General features: G+C 40.7%; 1 protein-coding gene across 3 annotated transcripts in view; it reads right to left on the minus strand.

The window, feature by feature from the left end:
- The window catches only part of LOC308525966 (uncharacterized protein), a 627,300-nt gene that overhangs the window by 30,336 nt on the left and 570,381 nt on the right, over nucleotides 1–26,583 (minus strand). For 2 of the 3 annotated variants that reach the window (XM_081100858.1, XM_081100859.1), the window contains one exon: nucleotides 18,513–18,574. In XM_081100858.1, the coding sequence (XP_080956984.1) occupies nucleotides 18,513–18,574 (62 nt within the window). Of the gene's footprint in view, nucleotides 1–18,512; nucleotides 18,575–24,581; nucleotides 25,073–26,583 lie in introns of those variants that run through there. The other variant, XR_013996500.1, reaches the window with a different exon arrangement.

Here is a 26,583-nt window from a genome sequence, read left to right on the forward strand (position 1 = left end):
TTAATAGGAATAAATGGATAAACAGATATGCCTTAGACTTAACTCTACCAAGATTGCAGGAGCTTCAATTTTTGAAAGCAAATTAACAGCCAAAATCAATATTTTCTCCATTAATTTCATATTCCTTGGAAGAGTTTTACTAGTAGAAGGTAGCAAAAGGTAGGCTGGTATCAGGCCAGCCAATGCTGCTTTTGATGCATATTAAAAAAAGAGTTCCCATATTTTAGTCTTAACTGATGGCCATGGACTTCCTAATATAGGTGTCTTAACAAAATCCCTTGCACATGCACATGAACACAGTTGGCAGTTGATATTATCAGATTTATCTGGGGCGGGGGACAGGATGAAGTATTTTATTATTCATATTTTCTAATGTATTATCTCCCACTGCCCTCTTTCTTCCTATCTCTTGCCTAAGGTGTTCTAAGATGCTGATGACTTCAAAGAAGACCCAAGGTCATAAAAAAGAATATTCAGAGAAATGGGTCCTTGTCAGACCTTAAAAGAAAAGAGCTGAATATTTAGGAATCTGAACCACTTTAAGATAAAGGCAACATATCACACTGCAGAGACTGTGCAGTTCAATATCTTATAACACGGAATCTAAGTATAAAACAATAACCAAATAACAAAAACATTACCAACGAATGATCCCCAAGCCATAGTCAGATATCATATTTACACATAGAATTGCAAAAATATATAACTTTGACTAATATTAAATATTGGTGAGAGTATGTGGAAATGGGTATTTCTACACTGCTGGTGGGCAGTTAGAACCATTACAAAAACTTTGGAGATAAATTTTTTGCATTGGCCACAATTGTATATATACATAGTGTGTAGCACAGCAAGTCCATATTTCACCAACTAAGAGACATTTTTAGACATGAGTACAAAGAGTCACATGCATGGATGTTTATTGTGGAATTAACTGTGATGGCTGAAATTTGAATCAACCGAAGTGTCAAGCAAGCAAACAGCTTCAGATTTTGATGGGATGTGCTGCAAAAACTATGGTCTCTAATGTGTTCCATAATTTTAAATGGAAACATATACATTTGTTCTTCAGTAAAAACATCAAGTTTCATGGCATACATTTAGTATACAAACACAACTTCACACACCAAGCCATACTCTCTCTTTGGTACTGCTATTTATGTACTTATATAAATACTAGCAAATGATTTTGTATTAGTCTCACTAAACTGATAACAGCTTCTCTTCCTCTGAGGTGAGGGGAAAGAAACTAAGCCTCTTCAAAAGGAGAATGTATGCAATATTTCCTCTGAAATACTGATATATGGCTAAATGTCCAGTTAGAGTATGGTGATGAGAAAAATTAATATTGATTAGCACCTATTATGTGGTAGGTATTCTGGAAATTAAGATAGCCTATTGTGTAGGCAGTATTCAATGACCCCAAGAACCCCAACCCTTGGTGCACACAACAAACACTAACCTAGATAATGCTGAGATCAGATTTTTCAGATGTAATTAAGGCCCCAAATCAATTAATTTTAATACAGGGAGACTAGGTGGCTGGGAAGTAGTCACATGAACCCTTTAAAAAGCAGAAAGCTTCTCTGACTGATCACAGAAAAGGAAGCCTGAGACTTAAGACACATGAAGGAAGTAATGCACAGGAGGCAGCCAATCAATGGTTCTCTCTCATCATTGATGTTTCTATCTCTCTCCCCCCCTCTCCCTTCCTCTCTCTCTAAAATAAATAAAAACTTTTTTTTAAAAAAAATAAGGAAGTAATGCCCTGTTGCTGACTTGAAAGTGGAAGGGGCCACATGGCAAGAAATGCACTTGGCCTCCAGGAGCTAAGAGAAGCTATCAGGGAAAATGGGATCCCAGTCCTACAAGCTCAAGGAAATTAGTAAGTAAGGTTGTAGGAGGACCCTGAGCCCCAGATGAGGACAACTTGATTTCAGCTTGATGAGGCCCTTTGCAGAGAACACAACCATGTCAAGCTCAGATTTCTGACCAACAGATAATAAATGTGTATTTTATTAAACAGCTATGTTTGTGGTCCTTTGTAATGCAGCAATGTAAACAAAAGCTATATCATGCTGTAGTAGCAACCCCTATATCTCAGAAGGTTAACAGAATGCAGTTACCTCTTTCTACAGCTGTATGTCTCCTATGAATGTCCAGAGATTGGGTGGGATATGCTTCCCAGAATTTTTCAGCAATGCACTTTATAGAACTCTAGAGGCCCAGTACACAAAATCGTGCACAGGTGTGTGTGTGTGTGTGTGTGTGGGGGGGGGGGGGTGGTCCCATCAGCCCAGCCTGCACCCTCTCCAATCCAGGACCCCTCGGGGGATGTCCGACTGCCGGTTTAGGCCCGATCCTGGCCTAAACCGGCAGTCAGACATCTCTCTCATAACCTGGGACCACTGGCTCCTAACTGCTCATCTGCCTGCCTGTCTGATCACCCCTAACAGCCTCTACCTGCTGGCCTGATCCCCCCCAAGAGCCCCCCCTTGCTGGCCTGGTCGCCCCCAACTGCCCTGCCTGCTGGCCTTGTCGCCCGATACAGCCTGCTGTTTGGTCGTTACTATTACGGAATCCTGGACAATATGCATATTCCTTTATTATTAGTATAGATAAGATACCTTAGTTTCTCAGGGGAACAAGGCACTCAAAGGTTTGCACACCAGGTCTTGAGTGCCCTGGCCCAGAATGGGACACACAACTCAACTCAAAGGCCAGAACTAGTCACATGGCACCACCCAACTGCAAGGCAGCACAGAAATGTGAAAAAGCAAGTGGAATATTTGGTGAGCCCTTCTGCATCTGCCATAGGAACCTGATAACATTCATACTGTGACCTTGTGAGAAATGCAATATCAACAGCTTTGAACAGATGGGCTAACTAAGGCTCAGAGAGGACAAGAAACTTGCTCAGGGTCACACAGGTGTAAAATCTAGATATGAACTTAATTCTGTGTAACTATAAAGCAGATGTTCTTTTCACTGTATCATTCATGAGGGATCATCTAAAGAGACCACTAAAGAAGCTTGGTGTGGAAAAGAAAATATGTGACTGAGCCAGAAATTGAAGGTCATCTTTAAACTTGAATCTTTGATTCAACTTCTAAACAAGTGTCTTATGAATAAACATAAGCAATCAGAAAATGTTAGCGTTTTAGGAATGACAATAGCAGCTTATATTTTACTATATGCAAATACTAGTCTAAGTACTTTACATATTGTAACAAGCCCCTATGAGTCAGATTCAAGTATCTCTATTATATAAATAACATATTTGCTATACAGAGAGATCAAACAAAGACAACAGCTAGAAAAAGACAAAGTGAGGATCCAAACCCAGAATCTGGTTGTAGAACCCAAGGTTCTCACGCAATGCTGCAGTCTACCTGCCAAGTTTATCTCCTTTCATAGCCTCCATCTACATCTTCCATTCACTAAGAATTTCTCTCTACCTGGTTCCTGCCTTCAAATTCATACATGTTTTTCAGAGCATAGTCTAAACTTCCCTTTTCTTAACAGCCTCTGTTATTCTCAACAAAAGTAAGTTTTATTTTCTCCAAACCCTGGCTAACTGTTGTGTTTTAATTAGGGTGTAGATGGTATTCTGTCTTGGAGAGTATCAATATTCAATTCATGATCAGTTGGAACAACATTCCCATCCCAGCCAGACACCCACATCCAATTCCCTAGTTATGTTACATGGCAAAAAAAGAGAGTCTTTGCAGATATGATTAAATTAAGGGGAGATGAAATGGGGAGCTTAACCTGGATTATATACCTTAAATTCAGTCACATGTATCCTTGTAAGAGAGAGGAAGAGGGAGATTTCACACACACGCATGCGCGCGCGCGTGCACACACACACACACACACACACACACAAGAAAGCAATTTGACCTGTAGAAACTAGGCCTGCAGAAACTGGATTGATGCAGCCATAAGCCAAGGAATGCTGGCAATCACAAGAAGTTGGAAAAGGCAAAGAACAATTTTTTCTCTATAGCCTGCTGACATCTTGATTTTGACCTAGTAAAATAGATTTTGGACTCTGGCCTCCAGAATTATGAGAATAAATTTATATTGCTTTAAACCACACAGTTTGCACTAATTTGTTATATTAGCCACAGGAAAGTAATACAGAATTATTCAATTCAATTTTTCTAAAATAATGTATTCAAATCAATGAAATAATGTTTTCACTTTTAAATTGGATCTCTGTGAATAGAATCCTGAATAATTAAACTGTATTATAAAGATACTAGAGGCCTGGTGCACGAGATTCATACACTGAGCGGGAAGGGGGGATGGGGGCGGGTTCCCTCAGCCCAGTCTGCACCCTCTCGCAGTCCAGGACCTCTGGTGGATGTCTGCCTGCCAGCTTAGGCCCAATAACCCTGGGATCAGGCCTAAGCTGGCAGTCAGACATCCCTCTCATAGTCTGGGGTTCTTGCAGTCTGGGATAACTTGCTCCTTACTGTCCACCTGCAGCAGAGGTGGGAGAGGCTCCCACCACCACTGCTGCACTCGCTAGCTGTGAGCCTGTGTTCTGGCTGAGCATTGCTCCCTCTGTGGGAGTGCACTGATCACCAGGGGGCAGCTCCTTCATTGCACGTCTGCTCCCTGGTGGTCAGTGCGCATCATAGTGACCAGTCATTCCACCATTTGGTTGATTTGAATATTAGCCTTTTATTATTTAGACTAGATGCCCGATGCACGAAGATTCGTGCAAGAATGGGCCTTCCTTCCCCTGGTTGACGGCACCGTCTTCACTCCGGCCAGAGCCACCTTTCTTCCTTTCGTTCTGGCCCGGAGCCACCTTTCTACCTTTCCACGCTGACTAAGTGTCTGAAGTGGATGGGGCAGTGTGGCACGCCTGTGTCATCGCCATGGCATCCTGCCCTGCCCCCAGCCACTCAGTGCCTGTGTATGCAAATTAACCTGCCATCTCTGTTTGGGTAATTTGCATACTCACTCCTGATTGGCTGGTGGGCATCACGGAGGTATGGTCAATTTGCATCTTTCTCTTTTATTAGTGTAGATAGCCCTATGCTATGCGTTTAGACTAATTATAGTAAAAAGTTGTGATTTAATCTTAGGACATTATTAATGGAAAAATCTCTGAGTGTACGTAATGTCAGTTCAACTTTCTGTGTGCAGTTAAAGGCACATGATATGATATGTTGCTCTCTTTTACTAACTGTAGGAGGTTCCCAAAACAAACTTTTTATCTTTCATTTCACTGCTTCTAATATATGAGCTTGCTTCAAGGTTAAGTGATATTTCATTTCTCACCAAAAAATATTTCTATTGTTTATTTCTTCTGGTAGAAAAATAATATGAACAATTTTAGAAACCTAAACATTACCACTCAAAAGTATTACATGAAAAGGGCTAGCACTTTCATAGAAAAGATATGGATGCTCTTTACTTTCACATACTAAGGTTTACTACTGAAATATATTCACCTATTTTTTTAAGTTAAATGCAAGATCTCTATACCTTAAAAAAGGAGAAAGTCATTTCATGAGACTTTGATCAATACAAAATTAACATTGCAGGTACAATGAAACTCTGGAGCTGGCTCATAATAGAAAACTCCAATACACCTTGTAAGTGATGCCAAAATAAGCAAGAAGTTACTCTTTATTTGAGCAGTCAGATTTCCCTTCTGTCTGCAAACAGAGCAAAACCCAGGACATTTCACTACTGGAGAACCTCTAATGAGTGGGTAGTAAAATACCCACCTTTCTGACTGCCACTGGATATCAAAAAATTACTCTCTTCTGACTCAGTAATTACCCACCAAAAATTTAGAGCAAGTGGTCGTCACGTCACCCAAATTAGTACCTGACAACGAATGCTTTTGGCAAGGTTGGCAGCTGAGAAACAGGAAATGAGTTGCAAAACATTATTAAAACTTGAAAATAACAGCCTTAGAGGTGTCTGATCTACCATTCAAATACTCAAAAACTACTGCGGAGAGAAAACTCATGCCTGGGTAAAAGGCAGGGAGCCAGTGGAGGAGATGAAGCAAAGAAAATGCCACTCATTCTTTGCTCGCCCAAAAGGACCACAGCCAGGTCCCTGCTGCGTCATTGTCATTATTACCACTATCTGTTCAAAGGTGACAAGTTAACAGCATGGGAAGGAGGTAGAAGTTCCAGATGTGTGTTTACAGCTGTCTGCAAGGGGCAGGACTGTGCTCTGGGAAACTCTTGCCAGTTGTTGGATTAGTTCCTGAGCTGGACAGTCCTTCCTAGCTCAACAAGGATGGCAGGAGGCTCACCTTAGAATCTGACCATGCGCCATGTAACTCAGGTCTTCATGTTTGAGCAAACTGGGCACAGATAAAAAAGCTCAGCTTCTCTTTGTCTTTATGCTGAGTGCCATCTGGAAATGGATGCGGATCTCTCAGGAGAATGGAGTGGTTTCTTGATAGTTTGACTTTAAATTAGTCTAACCGGGTCACTGAAATTCATTTTTTTTTAAAGATTATTTTTGGTAGGATCATTGCAGTACTCACTCACCACTCAATCCATATTCCTGTAATTCAACTGGAGCATTGCAAATATAGGCTTTAAAGGTGCAGTGACTTCTGAGTTATATTGTTGTTTATTTTTTGTTGATCTATATATAGTGCATGTAATAAAAAAAATCACTAATAACATTATTCAGTAAGTTCTGTTCTTGCCATGCAGAAGACTTCAGTTATATGGTCTATTGTTGTAAAATTTTTAAAATAGCAACCCTTGAACCAGGTCAGAAGTGGTCAGACCATGGCCCATGGGCTAAATCCAGCTAATCCATTTGCATACATATTGTCTGCAGCCACTTCCCTTGCTGCAATGGCTGCTGAGGTGAGTAGCTGCAGAAAATATTTACTATCTCACTCTTTACAGAAAAAAAAATTGTCAGCTGGACAGATTGCACTGGATAATGGCACGGATATTATGTGGATTGAAGTCTTTATCACAAGAACATCCTCTGGTTTCTATATCATTATTGTCTTTGACTCTCTTGACTGTATTCAAGACTTTCCATGATCAGTTCCCCTGTCCTATTCCCCTAACATTGTTGTTCAGTCCTACCCAGGACTGCATTCCCTGCACACACTGTGCAGGCTCACACCTGAATATTGAGTGCTGGGAATCAGGGATATAAAGTCTATTAAGATTTGGTTCCTTGCCGAAACCGGTTTGGCTCAGTGGATAGAGCGTTGGCCTGCGGACTGAAAGGTCCCGGGTTCGATTCCGGTCAAGGGCATGTACCTGGGTTGCGGGCATATCCCCAGTAGGAGATGTGCAGGAGGCAGCTGATCGATGTTTCTCTCTCATCGATGTTTCTAACTCTCTATCTCTCTCCCTTCCTCTCTGTAAAAAATCAATAAAATATATTTAAAAAAAAAAAAAAGATTTGGTTCCTGACTGTAAAGCACTTGCTATCTAGCAGGAGCTCATTACCTAGAAAGCACAGTGCCTGCAACAGACTAGCTGTCACCTATACGTATACCTTACAGGTAGTTGAAATGAATGAAGTTGAATTAAAATACACAGAAGAGAACTGTGGCAATAAAGGTACATGGTCCTTCCATTCTGGCATCACCTGCAAATCAAACTCAATAGTCTTTGTTTGTATTTAAAAAGTTATAGAATAAATTCCCCAATAAATCCTTTCAAAGTTTACTTAAAGGCATTTCCTGAGTTCAAAGCACACAGAAAAATGAATCTATAATAACAGAGGCCTTTTATTCAGTTACTTTTTTCTATATATGTCTTGAAAATTTTCCTATCTTTCTGTCAGGGAGAGAGTGATTGAGAGAGAAAAATGGGATCAATATTCTGAACATTAGGGACTGCTTTGTTTTGGCTATGAATAATTATTTGTGTCATGTCATAGATTCCATTATGACATTTCTGGAAATACTAACATTACTGATATTGCATTTTCCTCCTGAGGTAATACTTGGGGGTCCACTTATGAAATTGTGTTTAAATGAAGACTAATTAATTGTAAAAAGGACCTCTTCGCAAAGATTGCTCAAATTAAATAATAATTACCAAATATCCTCTTCACTTTATGCTATGGAGACTTGGCCTCAAAGTTTTACCAAGCTCTTAACAAGTCAGTCCTGGCTGGTAATTACTCAATAGTCTCTTCCTTTAATGATATAAACTTGTCAGGTTTTCCACAGCTTCTTTTAAAAAAGAAGAAGAAGAAGAAGAAGAAGAAGAAGAAGAAGAAGAAGAAGAAGAAGAAGAAGAAGAAGAAGGAGATGATAGAGGAGGATTAAAAGAATTTTACTCTTAATTTCTATCTAGGTAAGTACCACTTAAGTACTGAAGGCATTTTTTGTTCAGCAACTCATCTGAAATACTGCAGCACTAACTGTGTGCATGAAATCAATGGTATTGTTTTCAGGTACCCAACAGGTATCCTTACTGTAAGTTTGGTTTCAGTCTAGAATCCTAGACCTTTCTAGCATGGAGACTTGAATGCTTTCACCCACTGCAATGATTATGCAATGTTAAAAAAAATAAGTCTGTTAAGCATTTGATAGGAAAGAGGGATGGGGATATTATTAAAATGTGCATGTTATTTTTGGTCTGTTCTAGAAGCAACGTACTTGGTCTTGGGACAAGTGTCATCATCATTTCACGAGTCATCACCAAGGCTGACTGACCTGGGTGCAAAGTAGTTTGCTTGCCATCAGGACAAATTCATGTGGTACCCGCCTCACTTGTCTAAGTGGAAGGGGCAGACAAAATGTGGGAGTTATAGCAAGATAATTTCCTAAACTGTTTGAAAAAATAGAACCATTAAATTATACTTAATTTGAAACATAAAAGTTTGTGAGCAAAGGATGGATGTGTCTTGGGTGGGGTCAGCAACAAATATCCAGCGGTACCCTGGTGCTATGGATTGAACTGTGTCCCTCAAAAATATGTATGTTAAAGTGCTAACCCTGAATGCGGTGGAGTTTAGAGCTGAACCTTAAAGACGTGATTAGAGTTACATGAGGTCATGTGGGCAGGGTCCTCATGATGGAATTAATCTCCTTATGAGAAGAGACACCTGGCCAGGGTTGTTCAGTTGGTTGGACACCGTCCTGTTCACCAAAAGGTCACTGCTTCAATTCCCAGTCAGGGCACATGCCTGGGTTGCGGTCTCCATCCCCAATAGGAGGCATTCAGGAGGCAGTCGATGGATGTTTCTCTCTCTCCCTCTTCCTTCCTCTCTCTCTAAAAGTCAACAAAAAGCCCAGCCAGTGTGGCTTAGTGGTTGAGCATCGACCTATGAAGCAGAAGGTCATGGTTCCATTCACAGTCAGGACACATGCCTGGGTTGCAGGCTTGATCCTCAGTGTGGGGTGTGCAGGAGGCAGCCAATCAATGATTCTCTCTCATCATTGATGTTTCTATCTCTCTCTCCCTCTCCCTTCCTCCCTGAAATAAATAAAAATATATTTAAAAAAATAAAAATCAATAAACATATTTTTAAAAAAGAGAGACACAAGAGCTATCTCTCTCCCTCCCTCCATTTCTCTCTCTCTCTCTCTCTCTCTCTCTCTCTCTCTCTCTCTCCCCCCCCCCCCCCCCGCCCCTCTCTCTGCCATGTGAGGACACATCAAGAAGGCAGCTATCTATGAGCCAGGCAGAGGCTCTCACCAGAATGTTACCATATTGGCAGCCTGCTCTTGGACCTGCAGCCCCCAGAACTGTGAGAAATAAAATTTTGTTAACTATGGTGTTTTGTTATGGCAGCTCAAGCTGACTGAGACACCTGGTACGCAGAAGATTTCCATATTTCTGTAGCAAAGGGTGGATCTGAAGGAGTGGCCTAAGTCTGAAGCCTTGATTAATACATAAACAGACTCTGAGTGGCTCTTTTTCTACTTATCGCCAAGATACAATCTGGCACAACAGTTTTGTTTGATAGACAGCATCGGCCCGTGCTTGTCAACTAGCCAATGTGAAATAACATTATTACTGTATAATGTCGAGTTAGGCTGCATAATATTTCCATTGTATGACACGCATGATGAAGAGATTTCAGAGGTCTCAAATGTTTACATAATTAGCATTACATATTTATAAAATCAAGGTACCACTAGCACCATTATTACCATATTTCCTTCCTTCCAGGGTGCTGATACGTATGCGTGTTCACTTCCAAGAATGATCAGAACAAATGCCTCCACCTCCAAAGGCTCCTTGTGTCTCCTCTGTCCCCACAGAAGGCATGTGAACCCCTCACTTCATCTTGTGGCCTTGCCCAAAATAAAATAATCAGGGTCAGCTGGAGGAATGAGAGGAGAGAACAAGAGGGAACCGGCCTGAAATACCCAGCACCCGTTTATCGCTCTCCCGCTGGTTTGAAAGGCTTATGTAGCCATAGGCTATCTTCAGCTAGAAAGATGGTTCAGTGACATCCCTTTGGTAAATAAGTAGCTATTCCTCCTCCCTCTAAACGTCACATTGAAGTAGGCTGTGTTTTCTGATTAATTCAGTTTGAATACCGCTGACTGTCTGTCATTGTAGTCATATGTCACTGGTGGCAGCTCAGAGAGTCTAACCTTCTCTAACATCGCTGCACACAATTCATTTCAAAATGTGGTCTAATAGTTACCGAATACCTGCAAGGTAAAGGGAAGATGGGATGCATTTTCCCTCAAAATAGCCTGCAACCACATTTATGAAAGCAAACTCCGTAGGCACAACCGTGCCCTCTGCAATGCAAAGGCTGTACGTCACTTGGAAATTTCCCCAAAGAATCGCCTTCATCTTTCACCAGAGCCTGACCAAACCCTTGGTATTCAGGCATGTGAGGAGACCTGGCGCCTCCTTACGTTTTCTTTGGGGAATAGTTAGAGAGGGACAGGATACCATGACCTTCTGTCTTTAAGTGGTCTGGCAGCATACCTCTGGGTTTTCACAGTGAGCAGACACAGGCAAACCCTGCACAACGTGTCTCACTTATTTCAGTTCTGGAGGGAGAATGGTGTCGGGGGACCCTGGGCTTTGGAGTTAGAAATTGGTAACTCTTGCTATGAATCACCTTCCTGATGTAAGGAAAGCTACTGGAGTTTTCGGACCCTCAGTTCTCCTTCCACAAAATGGTAATAGTATCCCCTCATTAAGTTGCTGTGATGAGCAAATGAAACCTGGAGGGGGAACCTCCAGCACCTTGTCCCTTGTTCATTGAACACACATTGGAGAACACTGCTACCAAAGGATATGCATTGGTTTTACGAAGAGCCACGTGCAGAAGGGACAAGGCTTTGACCCAATCTTGCTCCAGGCTTTGGCCTCTTCCTCCAACAATAAATACACATTTCTCTGCTTGCAACTTCATACACAGGGACATGTATTCCTCTTAACAATGAATGCTCTGGGCTGTCTCTGTGATCAATTACTTTATATTATTTTCAAATTGCCACATGTCTACATGTTTACAAATAGTGGTCCCCTGACCGTGGTGTGGTCAGAGGGGTTTCCTTCAACTTATCAAGGAATGTCACAGACAGAAATGCTTCTGGGCTCTTTGCTAAGAAAACTAGCATAAGCTGCTTATCAGAAAATATTGCATTTTCCCTGAAAGGTGAGCTGCTTTGTCAGTTGCTTGGGCTGCGTGAAAATCCTTCTTTTCGTCATGATAGGTCACTGCAGAGAAGCTAACAGTAGACTGCCATCTCCCTGGTGGATGCCAGGGCCCTGGGCAAAACCCTGAAAAGCTAGCCTTTGCTTTCAGGACAAGTATGCTATGGTTGGGACCCAAGCCCATATATAAATGTAAGTGGTAGTAGTGTGGTTATAATTGTGCAATTTTAAAAGATGTGTAGGTCAACTTACCTTGTGGAACCAGACCTTATGTACAAAGCTTGGTGTTCTCTAGTTTCCTATACTGGTCAAATAGTTTGGTATAAAATATTCCATATTTCATTCTCATCTTAAGTTTCAAGATCCCAAATTCCAGTCCATAAAGGAGCACCACAGGAAGCCCAAAACTGGAGTTTCGGGTCCTGTTGTACTAGTGGTGATTGGTGGCGTTGGGCACATCATTTCAAATCCTGAAACTCGGCTTCCACATCTACAAAAGTCACTAGGAGTTTCAGATATGTCCGATTCTGGTCAAGGGCACATGCCTGGGTTGTGGGCTTGAACCCCAGTAGGGGGCATGCAGGAGGCAGCCAATCAATGATTCTCTCTCATCATTGATGTTTCTATTTCTCTCTCCCTCTTCCTTCCTCTCTGAAAACAATAAAAATACATTTTTTAAAAAAAGAAAGAAATTGTTATGATTGTAATCGAACACATTATCAAGTTCCACCCAATTGCGGTGTGAGAAGCTAATTGCTGCCACTCTCAGTTTTTTGTTTCATGCTAAGTGTCTAGGGCCCGGCCAGTCAGGGTACTGTTTTTAAGCTGGGTGGGTAATGACATAGGAGGATTGTGTTCTATCTGGTAATGGTTTGGATTACACAAATTTGCATTTTTAACCAGAGACGTGGGAGAGTTTACTGAGCTTCCTGAAGTTTTAAAATTGAGTCTTTATGTATAGTACTAATTATAGTAATATTGATAATAACAACATCAATAATAATAATAATAATAATAATAATAATAATAGAACACTCAAAAAGGTTAAGTGGCTTTCTCTAGGTCATGACAGTTAGAAGAAGATCACGATGAACTTACACCTAACTCTGCCTGGGTTCAAACACCATAATCCAGAGTCATGGGGCTTCATGGCCTCTGTACTCTGCCTGATAAATCTTAGGAGAAAGGCAATGGCCAAAAACCATGTGACCTCATACTCCTTCCTTTAATTCTCAGGAACATATAGAAATGGTTTACATACTATTCCTATTGATGTAAACGCAGAGCACCCAGTCTCTAGTTTGGAACAAAAGGCCATGGAGCAGTCCACTGAAGATAACATACACAAGGTGCCTATCAGGATGCTTGGCATTAAGAGATGGAAATTCCTTCTCTAATCCTGTCTAATAAAAGATAAACATGGTAATTGGCATATGACCGCTACCCTTCCCATTGGCTAATCAGCGAGATATGCAAATTAACTGCCAGCCAAGATGGCGGCCGGCAGCCAGGCAGCTTGAAACTAACATGAGGCTTGCTTGCTTCAGTGACGGAGGACTCCAACGTTCCTGCCTGTCTTGCCGGCCTCTGAGCCTGCAGTCCGAAATATTGTAACAAATATAGATGATAAACAAAACCCCAGAAACCAGCTTTCAGTGAGCCGGGATCTCAGAGCTGGAGTTGATACAGTGTCTCGATTATAGAACCCAGCAGAGGCCTCAGAGCTGGAGCCAGAGCTAAAGCTGGCCTTGAATAAAAAAGAAAAAAAGAAAAAAAGGGGCAGTCACCCATGAGCCTGAAAACATCCCTAAGCCCCTCACCCAGACTGGCCAGGCACCCCAGTGGGGACCCCCACCCTGAAGGGTGTGTGACCAGCTGCAAACAGCCATCATCCCGTCATCCAGGCTGGCCAGGCACCCCAGTGGGGACCCCCACCCTGGTCCAGGACACCCTTCAGGGCAAACCAGCCAGCCCCACCCATGCAGCACCCCCTGATTGGCCCTGCTCTGTGTGTGACAGGGGGCAGTGCCCCAACCCCCCAATCGGCCCTACCCTGAGCGTGACTGAGGGTGGCATCACAACCTACCAATCTGCCCTGCTCTGTGCATGACAGGTCAGTGCCCCAACTCCCCAATCAGCCCTGCTCTGAGCCCGACCAGGGGCTGCACCTAGCCATTGGGCCTGGCCTCTGCCACCCGGGAGCAGGCCTAAGCCAGCAGGTCGTTATCTCCCGAGGGGTCCCAGACTGCGAGAGGGCACAGGCCAGGCTGAGGGACCCCCCTCTCTCCCCCAAGTGCACAAATTTTTGTGCACCGGGCCTCTAGTCTATACATAATATCTGAACAACTGGTACTAAAGTAACCAACTCAGATCACTCAGACTTTATCACCTTCTAAATATAAATGTGCTTGTCAAACTGATGTCTTTTCACTGAATTGAATGACTTTTCACACCAAGCAGAGGGAGGCAGCATTTTTCTGGATTGGGTGTCATTTGGCCACCAGCTCATGGATGCACCCTGCATGGCCTCCACAGTTCTCTCCCAGGCTGGCCAGTGGTCATGCTCAAGGCCTCTCATGTGCACTCAGGGGTCAATATTTTCCAGCTTGTCCCTTCTCCATCTCTCCCTCCTCCTAATCATCCTGACACCTGCTTTGCAGCCAGCCAGAGTGCTGAATTCTTGTAGGAGGGAATTTAGAAGGCACTGGGGATGGATTTGATTTGCTTTATTTGCAGTAACTGGTTTTAGGCATTTTTGCATCAAATCTTGTGCCCTTTTTTGAGCTGGTAACCAATAACCCCTGTAATCAGCCTCAGTGTCCGGTATTAGGGAGGACTTAAAGTCAACAGTGCTGAAAAGCACTACTCCAAAAATAATCCCCATGGGAAGGGCAGAGAACAGTCCCCAAGACCATCAGCGTCTCTCCCCATGGACATTCTCTGAATTCTCTCCACGGTTACTTGCTTTTTTAAAAAACCTAGATAATATTTCCTGACTATGAAGAATCATTATCCAGGTGTCCACAAAGCACACCTGTGATTCAAAGGTATTTCTGTTCTGAGAACATTTGTACCAGGACCACATTGACTGCATGGGAGAGCAAAGCAATGGGAAAATTTGCTAGACCCTTTTATTTATTCATTTATTTATTTATTTGGCAAAATGGTAGATGAATCACTTAACACACTGTGAAGAAGCATGATAAAGAAAGAATTGTGGGGGATTTTGTTGTTGCTTTGTTTTTGGTTTTTTTATGATCACCCATAACTCAAGTAATCAGAAGGCCAAGATATAACCCTCTGAGCTGTGCTGCTTTGGGCTCACTCTGAATAAATTAATAGAATCTAAAACACTTGAATCTTACATATTCTATAATTGTATGCCTCTTGGGTTTGCCATTATTCTTATTATTCTGAAATGTACACATATTTCTTTCAAGTAATAGTAATAATACATATTTTTGAATTGAAGGGAGGCTCTATAATCTTCTCTGTCTTTTGTAGTGCAATCACCTGCAAATGTACTTTAAAAACTGTAAAACACTATATAACATAAGGTTTTTACTGTGTGTGGTACGTATATTTTTATTTTACATATAATCACAATAATAAAAGGATTCTCGCTTGCATGCTAACGATAGCAATACTATTTCACCAAACTCACAGCCCAGCCAGGTTCTCTGCTGCCTTGCGAATTTGCAGACTAGACCTGGTGAACCCTTTCCAATCTGACAAATGTCACAACCCATCCACCCGAGTTACCATATGTGACTCCAGCTACGAGCATCAGCACACAATCATACATTTTTACAATGGGTCTATAAAACAACCATTATAATAAATGTCTGCTTAATTAATACATTAGGACATAAAGCAATTTATTATGCTCTTATTTGCTATCATTCTCCCTGCTCGAATTTAATAATGCAAAAAGGTTTCTCAGATGCCAATCCCTGAAAATAATAAAAATACATTCATCATGGATATTGAATGCAGACACGCCTGGCAGTACTGCTGGCGAAGAGGAGGCAGTCAGATGTGGAGAGAGAAACGGGGCTGTTTGCACAAGCTTGGCTAGATCAGGTCTTGAGGAGCCTGGTGCAATGCAATGCTTGGCATGACAGTAAGGAAGGTGCCTGGAATAACTACTATTACCATATGCAACAAAGGGGGAGGGAGAGAGGGAGTTGGGGTGAAAAGCTTTCAAGTCAGTTAAATTCATGAGGGCTATGGAGGCTCAAATTGAAATTATCTCACTCTGTGCTGATAAATAAAGTAGCTCTGGTACCTAAATCATGACACTAACTATACGTTTCGATTTTTTTAAGTAGTGATTAGGTGGATACTCTGGGGAACCTACCAGCCTTCGCCGAGATAACAGACTCAACTTAATATCAACTTAAAAAGAGACTTGAATTCTAACCCATCTCGTGTAATGAATTGAAATTCTATAGCTTTCAGAGGGGGGGGGAAGATAAAAAAGCAACACGGCTCCATTCTCTAACTTGCTGTCAGGAAATATAATTTGTGCTCTCGGTGATTCACCTAGCTCATATGCAGCATGCAAATTTATTTCCCTAATAATCAGACCTGGAGATTGCCCAAGAGGATTAATAGCATCATTCCTTATGACCGCCAGGATATTATGCACCTCTGACATGGAAAAATTGTGTTAGTTCTACAGAGAAAACGCAAGGATATTTGTCCTGCTAGACAATATAATAGGCTGGTGCATCATCAGATTACAATGTCATTTCAAAAACCTTGAATACAAATAATGTACAGTGGGGGAAATGTTGGAACAACCTCCCTGAATTCAGTAGCCTTGAATTCACATGTATTTTTGTGTGTGCTATGTGATGTATGCATATTTTTTTTTATTAGAGCTTTCCAACATTGCCTGCAAAAAGGCAATGGTATTCTATATGCCATGCTATCTTGTCATTGTTTCTTGGAAAACAGATGAAAAAGACATGAGGAAAGGGCTCTTTCTGTGGTTTGGTTTATTTTTATCGTACCCATACACAGCTGCAGATAGCATTCAGAAACAAAACTTTCATAGGTAGACACTGATTGTATGGTGGGAGGGGTGCACTCCTTGGTATATGTACAGATATAGGTATCTAAGATTTTATTTTCCTTTCCCATCTGTATTTGAATATGGAGTCATTTGCACCTTTCATTGCTTAATACTAGATACTCAAGGTAATATATATATATATATATATATATATATATATATATATATATATATAAATTTCACAGTTGTTTGGGACGATATTTTATTTTATTTCTTTATCTTTCACAATGAATTGGTCAGAAATTCTCCAGAACGGTAATGTCTCCAGCTGTACTTCAGACCAAAGCACACTGCCTTGAGACAAGACCAAATTTCATTATTATGCGCATGGGAGCAATAAGATTAGCTCCTACTGCTGCCCCTAAGGTGGAGCAGCAGGATGAGCCAATGAGATGATGCTAATGTGCATGTTAATAGTATTCTGCTAGAAGAAGTTGGGATAATTAAACATGTACCGTCTCTTTAAAACAGAGCGGCACACATTTTCTTCGGATGGGTGTTTACAAGAATTCCAATTTCAGGTCATAGCCATTTCTGAGATTGCTTAAGAAAGAGATGGGAATAACTTATCTTATTCATGTATTCAAGGAACCTTATAAAATGTGCAAAACATAACAGTTTTAAGGGGCACAACATGCATCTTATCTTGACAGAGCTGCTTTATTATGTGTGCTGTTGTATACTGACCTAATATATGGAGCATTTTTAGCTAATATACCTTGCAGGAAACCAGCCTTTAATGTGATGGATTTTATGGTATCTCATTAGGGTGTGTTTATATAACCTGATACTAAACACATTTTCAGATTCATGTTCCTTATTAAAATTGTGAGCCACATTGATTTTTAGTTGGAACAGCAACAGAGTCATTTTTACTATTAAGAAGGGTAACTCTGAAGTTATCCCCAGGGCACATGTTTGCCAAACAAACTTGGGGACCTGCCCTTTTACAGCTTCAATTAGCATGGTCTTCATGGGATAGCCCTCTGTCAGCTGACTGCTTAGAGGTAGGTTACTCTCCATAATGCAGAATTATTCATTTCATAGCAAGATTTTTTTTCTGGAAGTAAAACAAAAACCCCACACATTTACTCCTGTTGTTTTCTCATCAGTAGCTTTGATTTTATGAGTTAGCCCCAAATAATATTGATAGATTGACCCTGGAGAGATACCTATCTTCATATCAGAGCTTCTGGGGTTTTCTTAACTAACACTCCCAACCACGGCAGTGTTTGTGTGAAAGTGGAAAATTAAAAAAAACACACAAAAAAAACCTTAACAGTGCAAGTTGTGTTAAACAAAATAATGACTTTCACATGGTGAAGTCTCCGTTTTGTAAACTGATCCTGTAAGGTAACTCAGAAGTCAGCCATAAATAGTGTCCCAGGGTATTTCAGTGGAGTCCAGGGAAATAATGACCTAGAGGTACTGTAAATAGTTTAAATTATTGGAAAGTCTTTCTAAGAAATGTAATGTGAGAAGGGAGAGAAATGTGTGTGTGTTTTTCCCTATTGTGGAGTGAGTACCCTTTGGAAGTGATCCAAATGCCAAATGCAAATGTCTAGAGAAAAGGACTATCTTTTGAGGAGAGCAAAAACTTTCCTTTTCCTCCTTGTTAGAGCAAAGCTAGTTAACACAATCCAACCGGGATGAAAATAAAGAACATAGACACTGAAGCACCCAAGTGTTTATTTCACTTTTGTATCTTAAGCCTTTAAGAGGGAAAGGAGAGAATAGATTTTCAACAGCAACGTATAGGAAACCTATGGAATCAGTATCATTACTCATGATACATTGAATGATGTTAAGCGTGTGATTTCATACTTTACCATATTGATAACTTGAACTGCAGTCCTGGAGTGGTGGTTCACAAGCCTCCAGTAATTGCCATCTATATTTGGCCAAAGAAATTTGAAGTCAGTACTTGTTCTCAGGGAAGGAGACAAGTTTCTCTCTATTCTGCCCCTGGCATACTATTCATTATTAAACATTAAAGTTGTGTCAATTACTTTCATACTTGATTACTATCCCAGTTATCCTACCAGCTAATCAAGTCTTCTTTAAAGGCGTGACTACAAACCGATGTGAAGAATAGAGTTATTTGTGCTTTTCATTTCCGAGTTAATCATAACTATTGATTATTTTAATTCACCCCACTCACTACCCATCACCATCATCCCCCAAATAAGATAATCGATTGACTATCTCTTTAATTTTATTCAATGTGAGAGATTCAACTTTCAAAGTTAGTCTTTGGCTAAATATAAGAGCCGGGTTCCTGTATTTGTTTTAAGTGGGGATGGACAGCTATCCTGAAAACAACTCTGTTGTTAGTATTAACAGCTTCACAGTTATTCGGCTTGAGGTGCAATTATTTTACCATTATTACATGCAAAGCTTTTAACAAAACAGTCGTTCCCTCCATTTAAGCAGAGAGTTTTATAATTTATTGCATCTCTTTGGTCATCAACACACTATACAAACAGTTGGCCACCAGTGACCAATTACATTAAGGTTAAGCAACATAACTTTAAATTAGAAATAAGCTAATGTATCTTCATCAAGGGCCTGCTGTGTTTTCACTGCTGTTTATGAGATGATACTAAATGTGGATATGGAGCACGCTCACTGGGACCAATTCCTTTCGGCCTGAAAATGGGAAAGTCTCAAGTGTACCGGGGTCCAGAGCTAATTAATGGGATAACATCTGCTTTAAGCATTCAGCTGGAGTAATTTCTATCAACTTCCCAGTGAAGGTGCAGGGGAAACTGTAAGAGAACTAAGTATCTATCATGAGCCATATTAATCTGTGACGGGACTGCAAAGGCACTTTTCAGTCTTGGTTGTATATTTATTGGGGTGTTGCTATTATCAACACGGGTTTTCTCCCATTCTTCCCCCCTTCTGTGCAGGCATAATGAGGGGTGGGGGGATAGGAAACATAAGCAGATCACCTACAGCATACACATAGGCCAGAGAGCTGTTCCTGTTTTCAAATATTCAATGTAGAAGAGATTAAGGACAAGAATAAAACAGTCATGTTCCTTCTGAAACAATGTTTTAGCCACAAAGGCATTCGTGTTGTTTTACTGTATTACTTAAAAACACAGCAGGGGGAATAGCAATACTGGAAAGCAAGCTTCAGAAGGAATAAGCCCACTTATTCCGTGTTATTTCACGTGATCCGCTCTTGCCAACGTGATTCCAGCTCTAGGAGTGACTGAATAAAGGCCTGTCCTGTGTGGTCATTTACATAACTCCAACCTGAACGGAGGAAAAAAAGTCATTCTCTGACACTTGATAATAAGTGATGTGTGTGGACATAGCAACCACCGGTGTACCTTCAGCCGGGGTGTTCCACAAATCCTAATGCTTTATTTATGTACTTCGTTTTGTTTGCTTGCAGGGGAGTGAGAGTACGAGTCCATTTTAATGACATGTTCAGGAGGACATATTTCCGTGTGTATGCTCTTCTGGAGTGAGCCCCTAAATTAGTATGCTTTCTATATAGTCATGTAATCAAATTAACAGCACCAAGCTTTATATCCCCCTGGTTAAAGAGAGAAGAAAATGCATTGTGTCCAGTGGTTGAGCTGAATTATGCTGATGTCATTTTTTTAATAATCAGGGATCCAATAAATGGCATACAAAAAATATGGTCCTGAGGAAGAAATTAGAATAATGACCATTCACCTTTCCCTAAAAGCTGATGGGGTCGAAGGTCAAATATCAGCTCACAATGAGTATGGAAAAATTCATGGTCTAAAAACCCACAGCCTCCTAAAACGGATGTCACTCGGAGTTATTTTCAGAAATGAAAATGAGAGCAGAATCAGTACATTTTTTAAAAAAACCTTAACATTTACACCACAGGGGGAAAAAAGTTAGCATTTTTTTCAGATGTTTAATAATCTTAGGACATTTTTAATATTGCTGAATTGAACTTGTGGCTGTCCCCAATTCATACGTTTATGCAATCATCCTATAGTAAACTAATAAGTTGCATTGGTTAATTGCCAAGCTATTTTGCATACAGTTAAGTTGTGCGTATAAAAGTACGCGTGATGAAACATGTAGTATTTTATAACCCAAAGCAACTAACATGCTCCTACCTAATGCATGCACACACACTGTAACCCGGGACAAATTGCTTGCATTAGTTACTACCACAGGCTGGCGGGCCAGAAAATACATTTGGTGCCTAATATGCATAAGCACAGAAATATGGTCAGGCTCATTACTGTAATAAAACTGTGATTTGCCAGCAGGATCAGTAGAAACACACTTGAAGCATTCTGTCCCTTCCAGTAGCACATGTGCCATAAAGCAATAAGGTTGTAAGAAGGGTGAATCCTCAATTCAGTGGGGCTACCTTGTCTGGGTTATTTGAACCCTTATTTCCCTTACGGGGCCCATTTGCTTGTTCTAATGTGTACACAGTGATAATGTTGCCATTTAAGCAATAAAGAAGGTCTGCGAAACAATAGCCTGCTCTATGACAATGTGGGGTAGCAAGAATTTAGAGAATTGGCAACTGTTGGTCCAATTACATAATTCTGCAGTGGCATCTTCAAATCAGAGAGGGGGCTTTTGAAAGCACTTCAGAGTAAGTAAAGTCTTGGACAAGTAAAACAGCCAAGTGGGTTTCTTTTTAGTGCTTTGATGCAATTAGAATCAGGTTGATGAAAGAAAATGCCTTGGGTCTTCTGCTTGAAGTTTCCATATTATATACAAAAGACTCTTGAAAAGTTAATAGAATTTACATTCATAGAAGGCAGGTTAAAATGGAAGTTCCCTAGTTGGAGAGAAGGCACTAAGGGGTCATTTCCCATGGAAGGGGGCATTCAATAATCACACAGGGAAAGTCTGAGTGAAAATATGAAGGTAAAGTGGCCCCCAAATGAGCCATGGTGCGCCCCAAAGCCCTCAAGCATCTAGGAGCCCCTTCATGGCTGCCACACTTAACATGTGGGCCTGTGAAGGACGATGTTTGACAATAGAGAGTAAATAGAAAATTGAAATTCAAGTTTGAGATTCCCTGGAAGAAACTCTGAAGATCATGTGGTATATATTTCACTCCTGTTTATTTTTTTTAATGCCTTTTCTACTTTTAATGAAAGCTAGTTTTGCATTTTTACATGCCCATGCTAACAGACTGATAAGCTGGTGGTGGAGCCTAAGGAAGAAAATAACTAAATTACATATCTATAGAGCACATGTCTTTCCAAAGGTTTGAAAGAGATTCTACTCACCAACTTCAAAAAGATCCAGAAACTTGAACATTTTACTCTCAGCAGTATTTACCATACTTTTCTCTAATAAATATTGAGTGTCATTGCTACTCTGGACAACCTCACCTATCTGCTTCTTGGATCACTGTGTTGAGAAAGATTCTGAGGTCACATATAGTATATTTTCCAGCTCTCACCCACTGGTGCCAATTTCCGGTCCCAGAGGTCATTCAAGCATTCCCATCCTCTCTCAGCACAGATGCTCTTCTGCATCCTTCATTCTTCAAGATATATCTTCACAGAACATTTTTTAGTATGCAAAGAACTTTGGGTTAGATTATATAAAGATTCCTGATGTATTAGTATCATATATATTATATTGTATGTTTATGTTATACTATGAATAATTTTCAGTCACACATCTTTACAGAAAATAGAATGTGTAAAAATAATTTTAGGGTTATGTTGGTTCTCTCTGGGAAATGGACATGCCATGGCATAAGTAAAATAGATAGCCATACTAATGAGGGGTACATCCAGGTTGGCCGAGTGGAAAAATGGAGCAGCTAGGTCTCTGGGTAGTGCAGTTTGCAGGGATTCAGGATATATGCTTCCTTCCCATCAGCCTTCTGTGATGTCTCAGATGCCAGCAGAGTCACTACTAGGAGTTGACATGTCATCTCCAGGATGCCCCAAATTTAAAGGAAACAAGCTACTAGGCAAGGACACACAGTAAATCAATAACCCTGGTCCCTATGATCAAATCAGGTAATCACTTCCAAAGGAGGAAGTCTAAGGGTACTGAAGGATGTTTTATTTTACTATTTTAAAGAGATATGATGTGGATTGAGTAGGCACATTAGCAGTAAAGAGGCCTCTCCAGACAGAGCTGACCGTGAAGGCTTGGGTTTGTAAGAATAAAGAATGTCAAATTAAATCAACAAATATTTCCTACATACCTTCTAGATCAGCGGTTCTCAACCTGTGGGTCGCGACCCCTTAGGGGTCGCCTAAGACCATCGGAAAACACATATATAATTACATATTGTTCTTGTGATTAATCACTATGCTTTAATTATGTTCAATTTGTAACAATGAAAATACATCCTCCATATCAGATATTTACATTATGATTCATAACAGTAGCAAAATTACAATTATGAAGTAGCAACAAAAATAGTTTTATGGTTGGGGGTCACCACAACATGAGGAACTGTATTAAAGGGTCATGGCATTAAGAAGGTTGAGAATCACTGTTCTAGATGCTCTGGGACCTATTGCATACATGGCATGAGAAGATATCTGAGGGTCACATGAAATGGCTGAGTATGGGAAGTCTCACTCTACTTGAAGAGACCACTTATCTTCGTTTTTACTCATCATATATTTTTTAAAACTGTAATATTTTACTCTTTATCAGAAGGTAGAGAACTACAGCTAGCATTTTTCCATGTAAATAGCTTTGAAAGCTTTGTAACATGTCTGAGAATTAAACATGTCTCCTCACTTGGGCACTTTGGATATCACATTTTAGCACTGTGAGAACCTCCCCCCACCAACACACACACACACGCACGCACGCACGCACGCCCACACACAAAGGTCTACTAATAAGCATAGTCTCTGCCTTTGAAGTGCTTATGCTTTCATGGAAGAGGGCAGCATGGAGAGTGTGCCTACAGTATTCAATATTATCAACATCTCAGGAGGGCAGCACACAAATAGTACCATTGGTCAGTGCATCATCATCTGCTTGTAAAGCCCATCTCAGTGATGGGTGCAGAGAAAAGGCCTGAGATCAGTCCTGTTTCATAAAGTTGCTCAGGACTAGTCCTGAGATTACCTTCAGCATGGAGGCCGCAGCTCACCTTGGGAAGAAAGTCTCTTTCAATCGAACACAAACATCAGTCTAGAACCATCTCTTGTGGCCACTTTGAAGGTTGGTGCACTCTTTTCCTGATTGGCCCTCTTAAACGTGAGGTGCCCAGGGAAAACCCTGGTCCAGGGAACCAAAGTCAGCTATTATGCCTTTCACATTTAGTCGGAAGGCATTTCTGTACTTGAGCTTTTCTTGTATTCCTTTCTCCCCATGTTTCCCTTTCCTTCCATCCCTGGTGCAGCCCCCCTCACCAATCCCCCTCCCTAAAGGTCTCCCTGGATTTGATCTACTGACCTGAATCCTGAGGCTGGATTTGAAATCTTCTGAAGGGTCCTTAACGTGCCAGAGTTAACAGGCCTGCCTGGGCCAGCTGCCGTCTCAGAGCTGCTACAAACTCCACGGATTGTTTGGCAATAAAAATCAGTTATAAACGTGTAAAAAAATACCAGAGACCCAAACAGGAGAGGGAGAAAGGGGGGGAATGGCTCTTACACCCTTTTAGTGGACATCTGATTTATTTTTTAAATGAAAAAGCCACTTTTATAGCTACTGTAGTTCAATTATCTCTAATTTTACACATTTTATGCAAATTCTGAGCATCTTAATTGCAAATGAGAAGGAAACTTATTTTTTAAAGCAGAAAAAAACAAGGTATAATTTCGTATTTTCCTTTCAATTTTTAATTCCTATTCTTGGTTCAGCACCATTAAACTTTTAAAACTCTTTTTACACAGTTGTTTAAAATGATGTGTAATTTAAAGTGCAATCACAAGATCACAAACACCCATAGACTTAAACAAGCAGCAAAATTTATTCCCAGACCTCGCTCTCCTTCTTGGAGAAGAAACTTTGATACTCTCCCACATAGAGTTTCAAAAGACTACAAGAAGACATACTCCAAAGGATTCACAAAGAAACTTGTTGTTTTACAAATCAAGTGCATTGGAACATATGCTAAGTATGAAGAACCCCGCTGCAGGATTTTTGCCTGGGTGCCCAGATTTCTAATCAGTGGTGTGCTGATCGATGTTTGACACCCAACCCTCCGAAAAGGTGGCAATCAGCTCTCTCTGACTTGGAATGTTTGCCCGTTTCCATGGTGTAAACATTCATGGCACGGCCGGTTTCAAGCTACCAACTGGATACCACTGAACATGGAAGTGGGAAGAGACGGGCTCCTTTGGTTCGTGTGAGCAGAGCCAACTCCAGCACACCACGACTCCCAGCAATTTGGACATGCTTTGGAGATTTCAACTGGCTTTACTTTGAAGTGGGGTCTCTGGAGGTAAAAAAATAAAAAAAAAAGGTCAATAGGAAAGTTTTCGACATTGTATAAATGTCTTGAAGATTTTATAGAACGGTGGGAAAGTTAGCATGATGCTTGTAAATCTAGAGACATGAGTCTTAGTCAAGAATCTGGCAATCCCCAGCCACCTAACCTGTGCCAAATCTTTGCCTGGGAGTCTGTTCCTCAAGTCTAAAATGAGGATAACAAAGTGCACTCTGCTGTGGGTTTTCCTTCTAATAGCAAAAGAGCTAACAGTCATGGGATCACCTGATAAACCAAAAGGGATATGCAAAATAAAAGCTACATTTCCTCATGTTTTATTTAAAAATCATGTATGTAATCAACAAAGATGTCTTAATGTCACTATAGGAAACACGAAGAGGTACACAACAGAATTCCTGGAAGGCTTCTTCAATAGCTTGTCATTAGGGTTTTCATGAGAAAAGTCTTTCCTGGTCATTTGTGAGAAACTTACATACTATTCCGAGCCCCGAATCTTGAGAAAAATCAGTCAAGAAATTAGGGAAAGAGGAAGAAGTGTTATCACTGTCTTGTGAGGATGAACGCTTAATTTGGATCTGTGCAAGATTTCCCCATTACCTCTTGGGAGAAGTGGAGTGACTCCAAAAGGCTTCAAGGATGGTGGTTAAGTGAGCCCCAAGCCCTCTTCACCCCTCCCACAGCTACAAAGAATGTTACCTTGGAACTTCCTCAGTGGCCCACACAAACAATTTGTGGCCAGAACACTTTCCAGTCCTGGATTTCCCTTTCTTGACCAACCATACTTCATTTAAGCACATCAAACAGAGAAAAATAATCGTCTGCCTCCAACAAAAATCCAGACTCCTCTGGAAACAGGAGCCAATGAGAAGAGAAAGGAAGGCTTGTGTGGCGCTTCTGCCTAACAAGGATTAGGCTTGCTCCAACTGAGGTTGGACTCTAAGCAGCTGGTCCAGTATTTATTTTTGTAAAGGAAAATGAAGAGTGCATGTGAATCCCCGACTTTTACTTCTCTTTTCATATCTCCTTTCTCTTTGTGACTTCATGCTGGTTTGCAATTTGTGTTTTCACCACTGTAGTTAATTCTAAGACACAGTCTATCAACTCATAGCCTCCTTAGTAATGGAAGTGCCTCTAAATAAAATTGCATGTCTCTAAATAAAAAAAAGCTCAACACTTCGATGGAGAGAATTCCTACCAGTCATTTCATCGTGTATTTAGCTGGTTACCCTTCATTGAAGCTACATTTATAACATAATTAATGAAACACAAGTTTTTTTCTGGCTTGGAAACTCTGTATATGTATTAGTAAATACTGCTACCTAAAATGTCTGAGACCTTTCTACATAACCCCTTGGCAGTCAAAATACCCCACCTTGAGCATGTGACTGAGACCTGACTGTCTGAAATATACACATGCCTCATAATGCATGTCAACAATTTTACTATCTGCTACAAATGGAAACTTGCAGAATTTATTCCCTAAAACGCTTTTTATGCTT

This window comes from Myotis nattereri (genome assembly GCF_964212035.1).
Source record: "Myotis nattereri genome assembly, chromosome: 10".
NCBI lineage: Eukaryota > Metazoa > Chordata > Mammalia > Chiroptera > Vespertilionidae > Myotis > Myotis nattereri.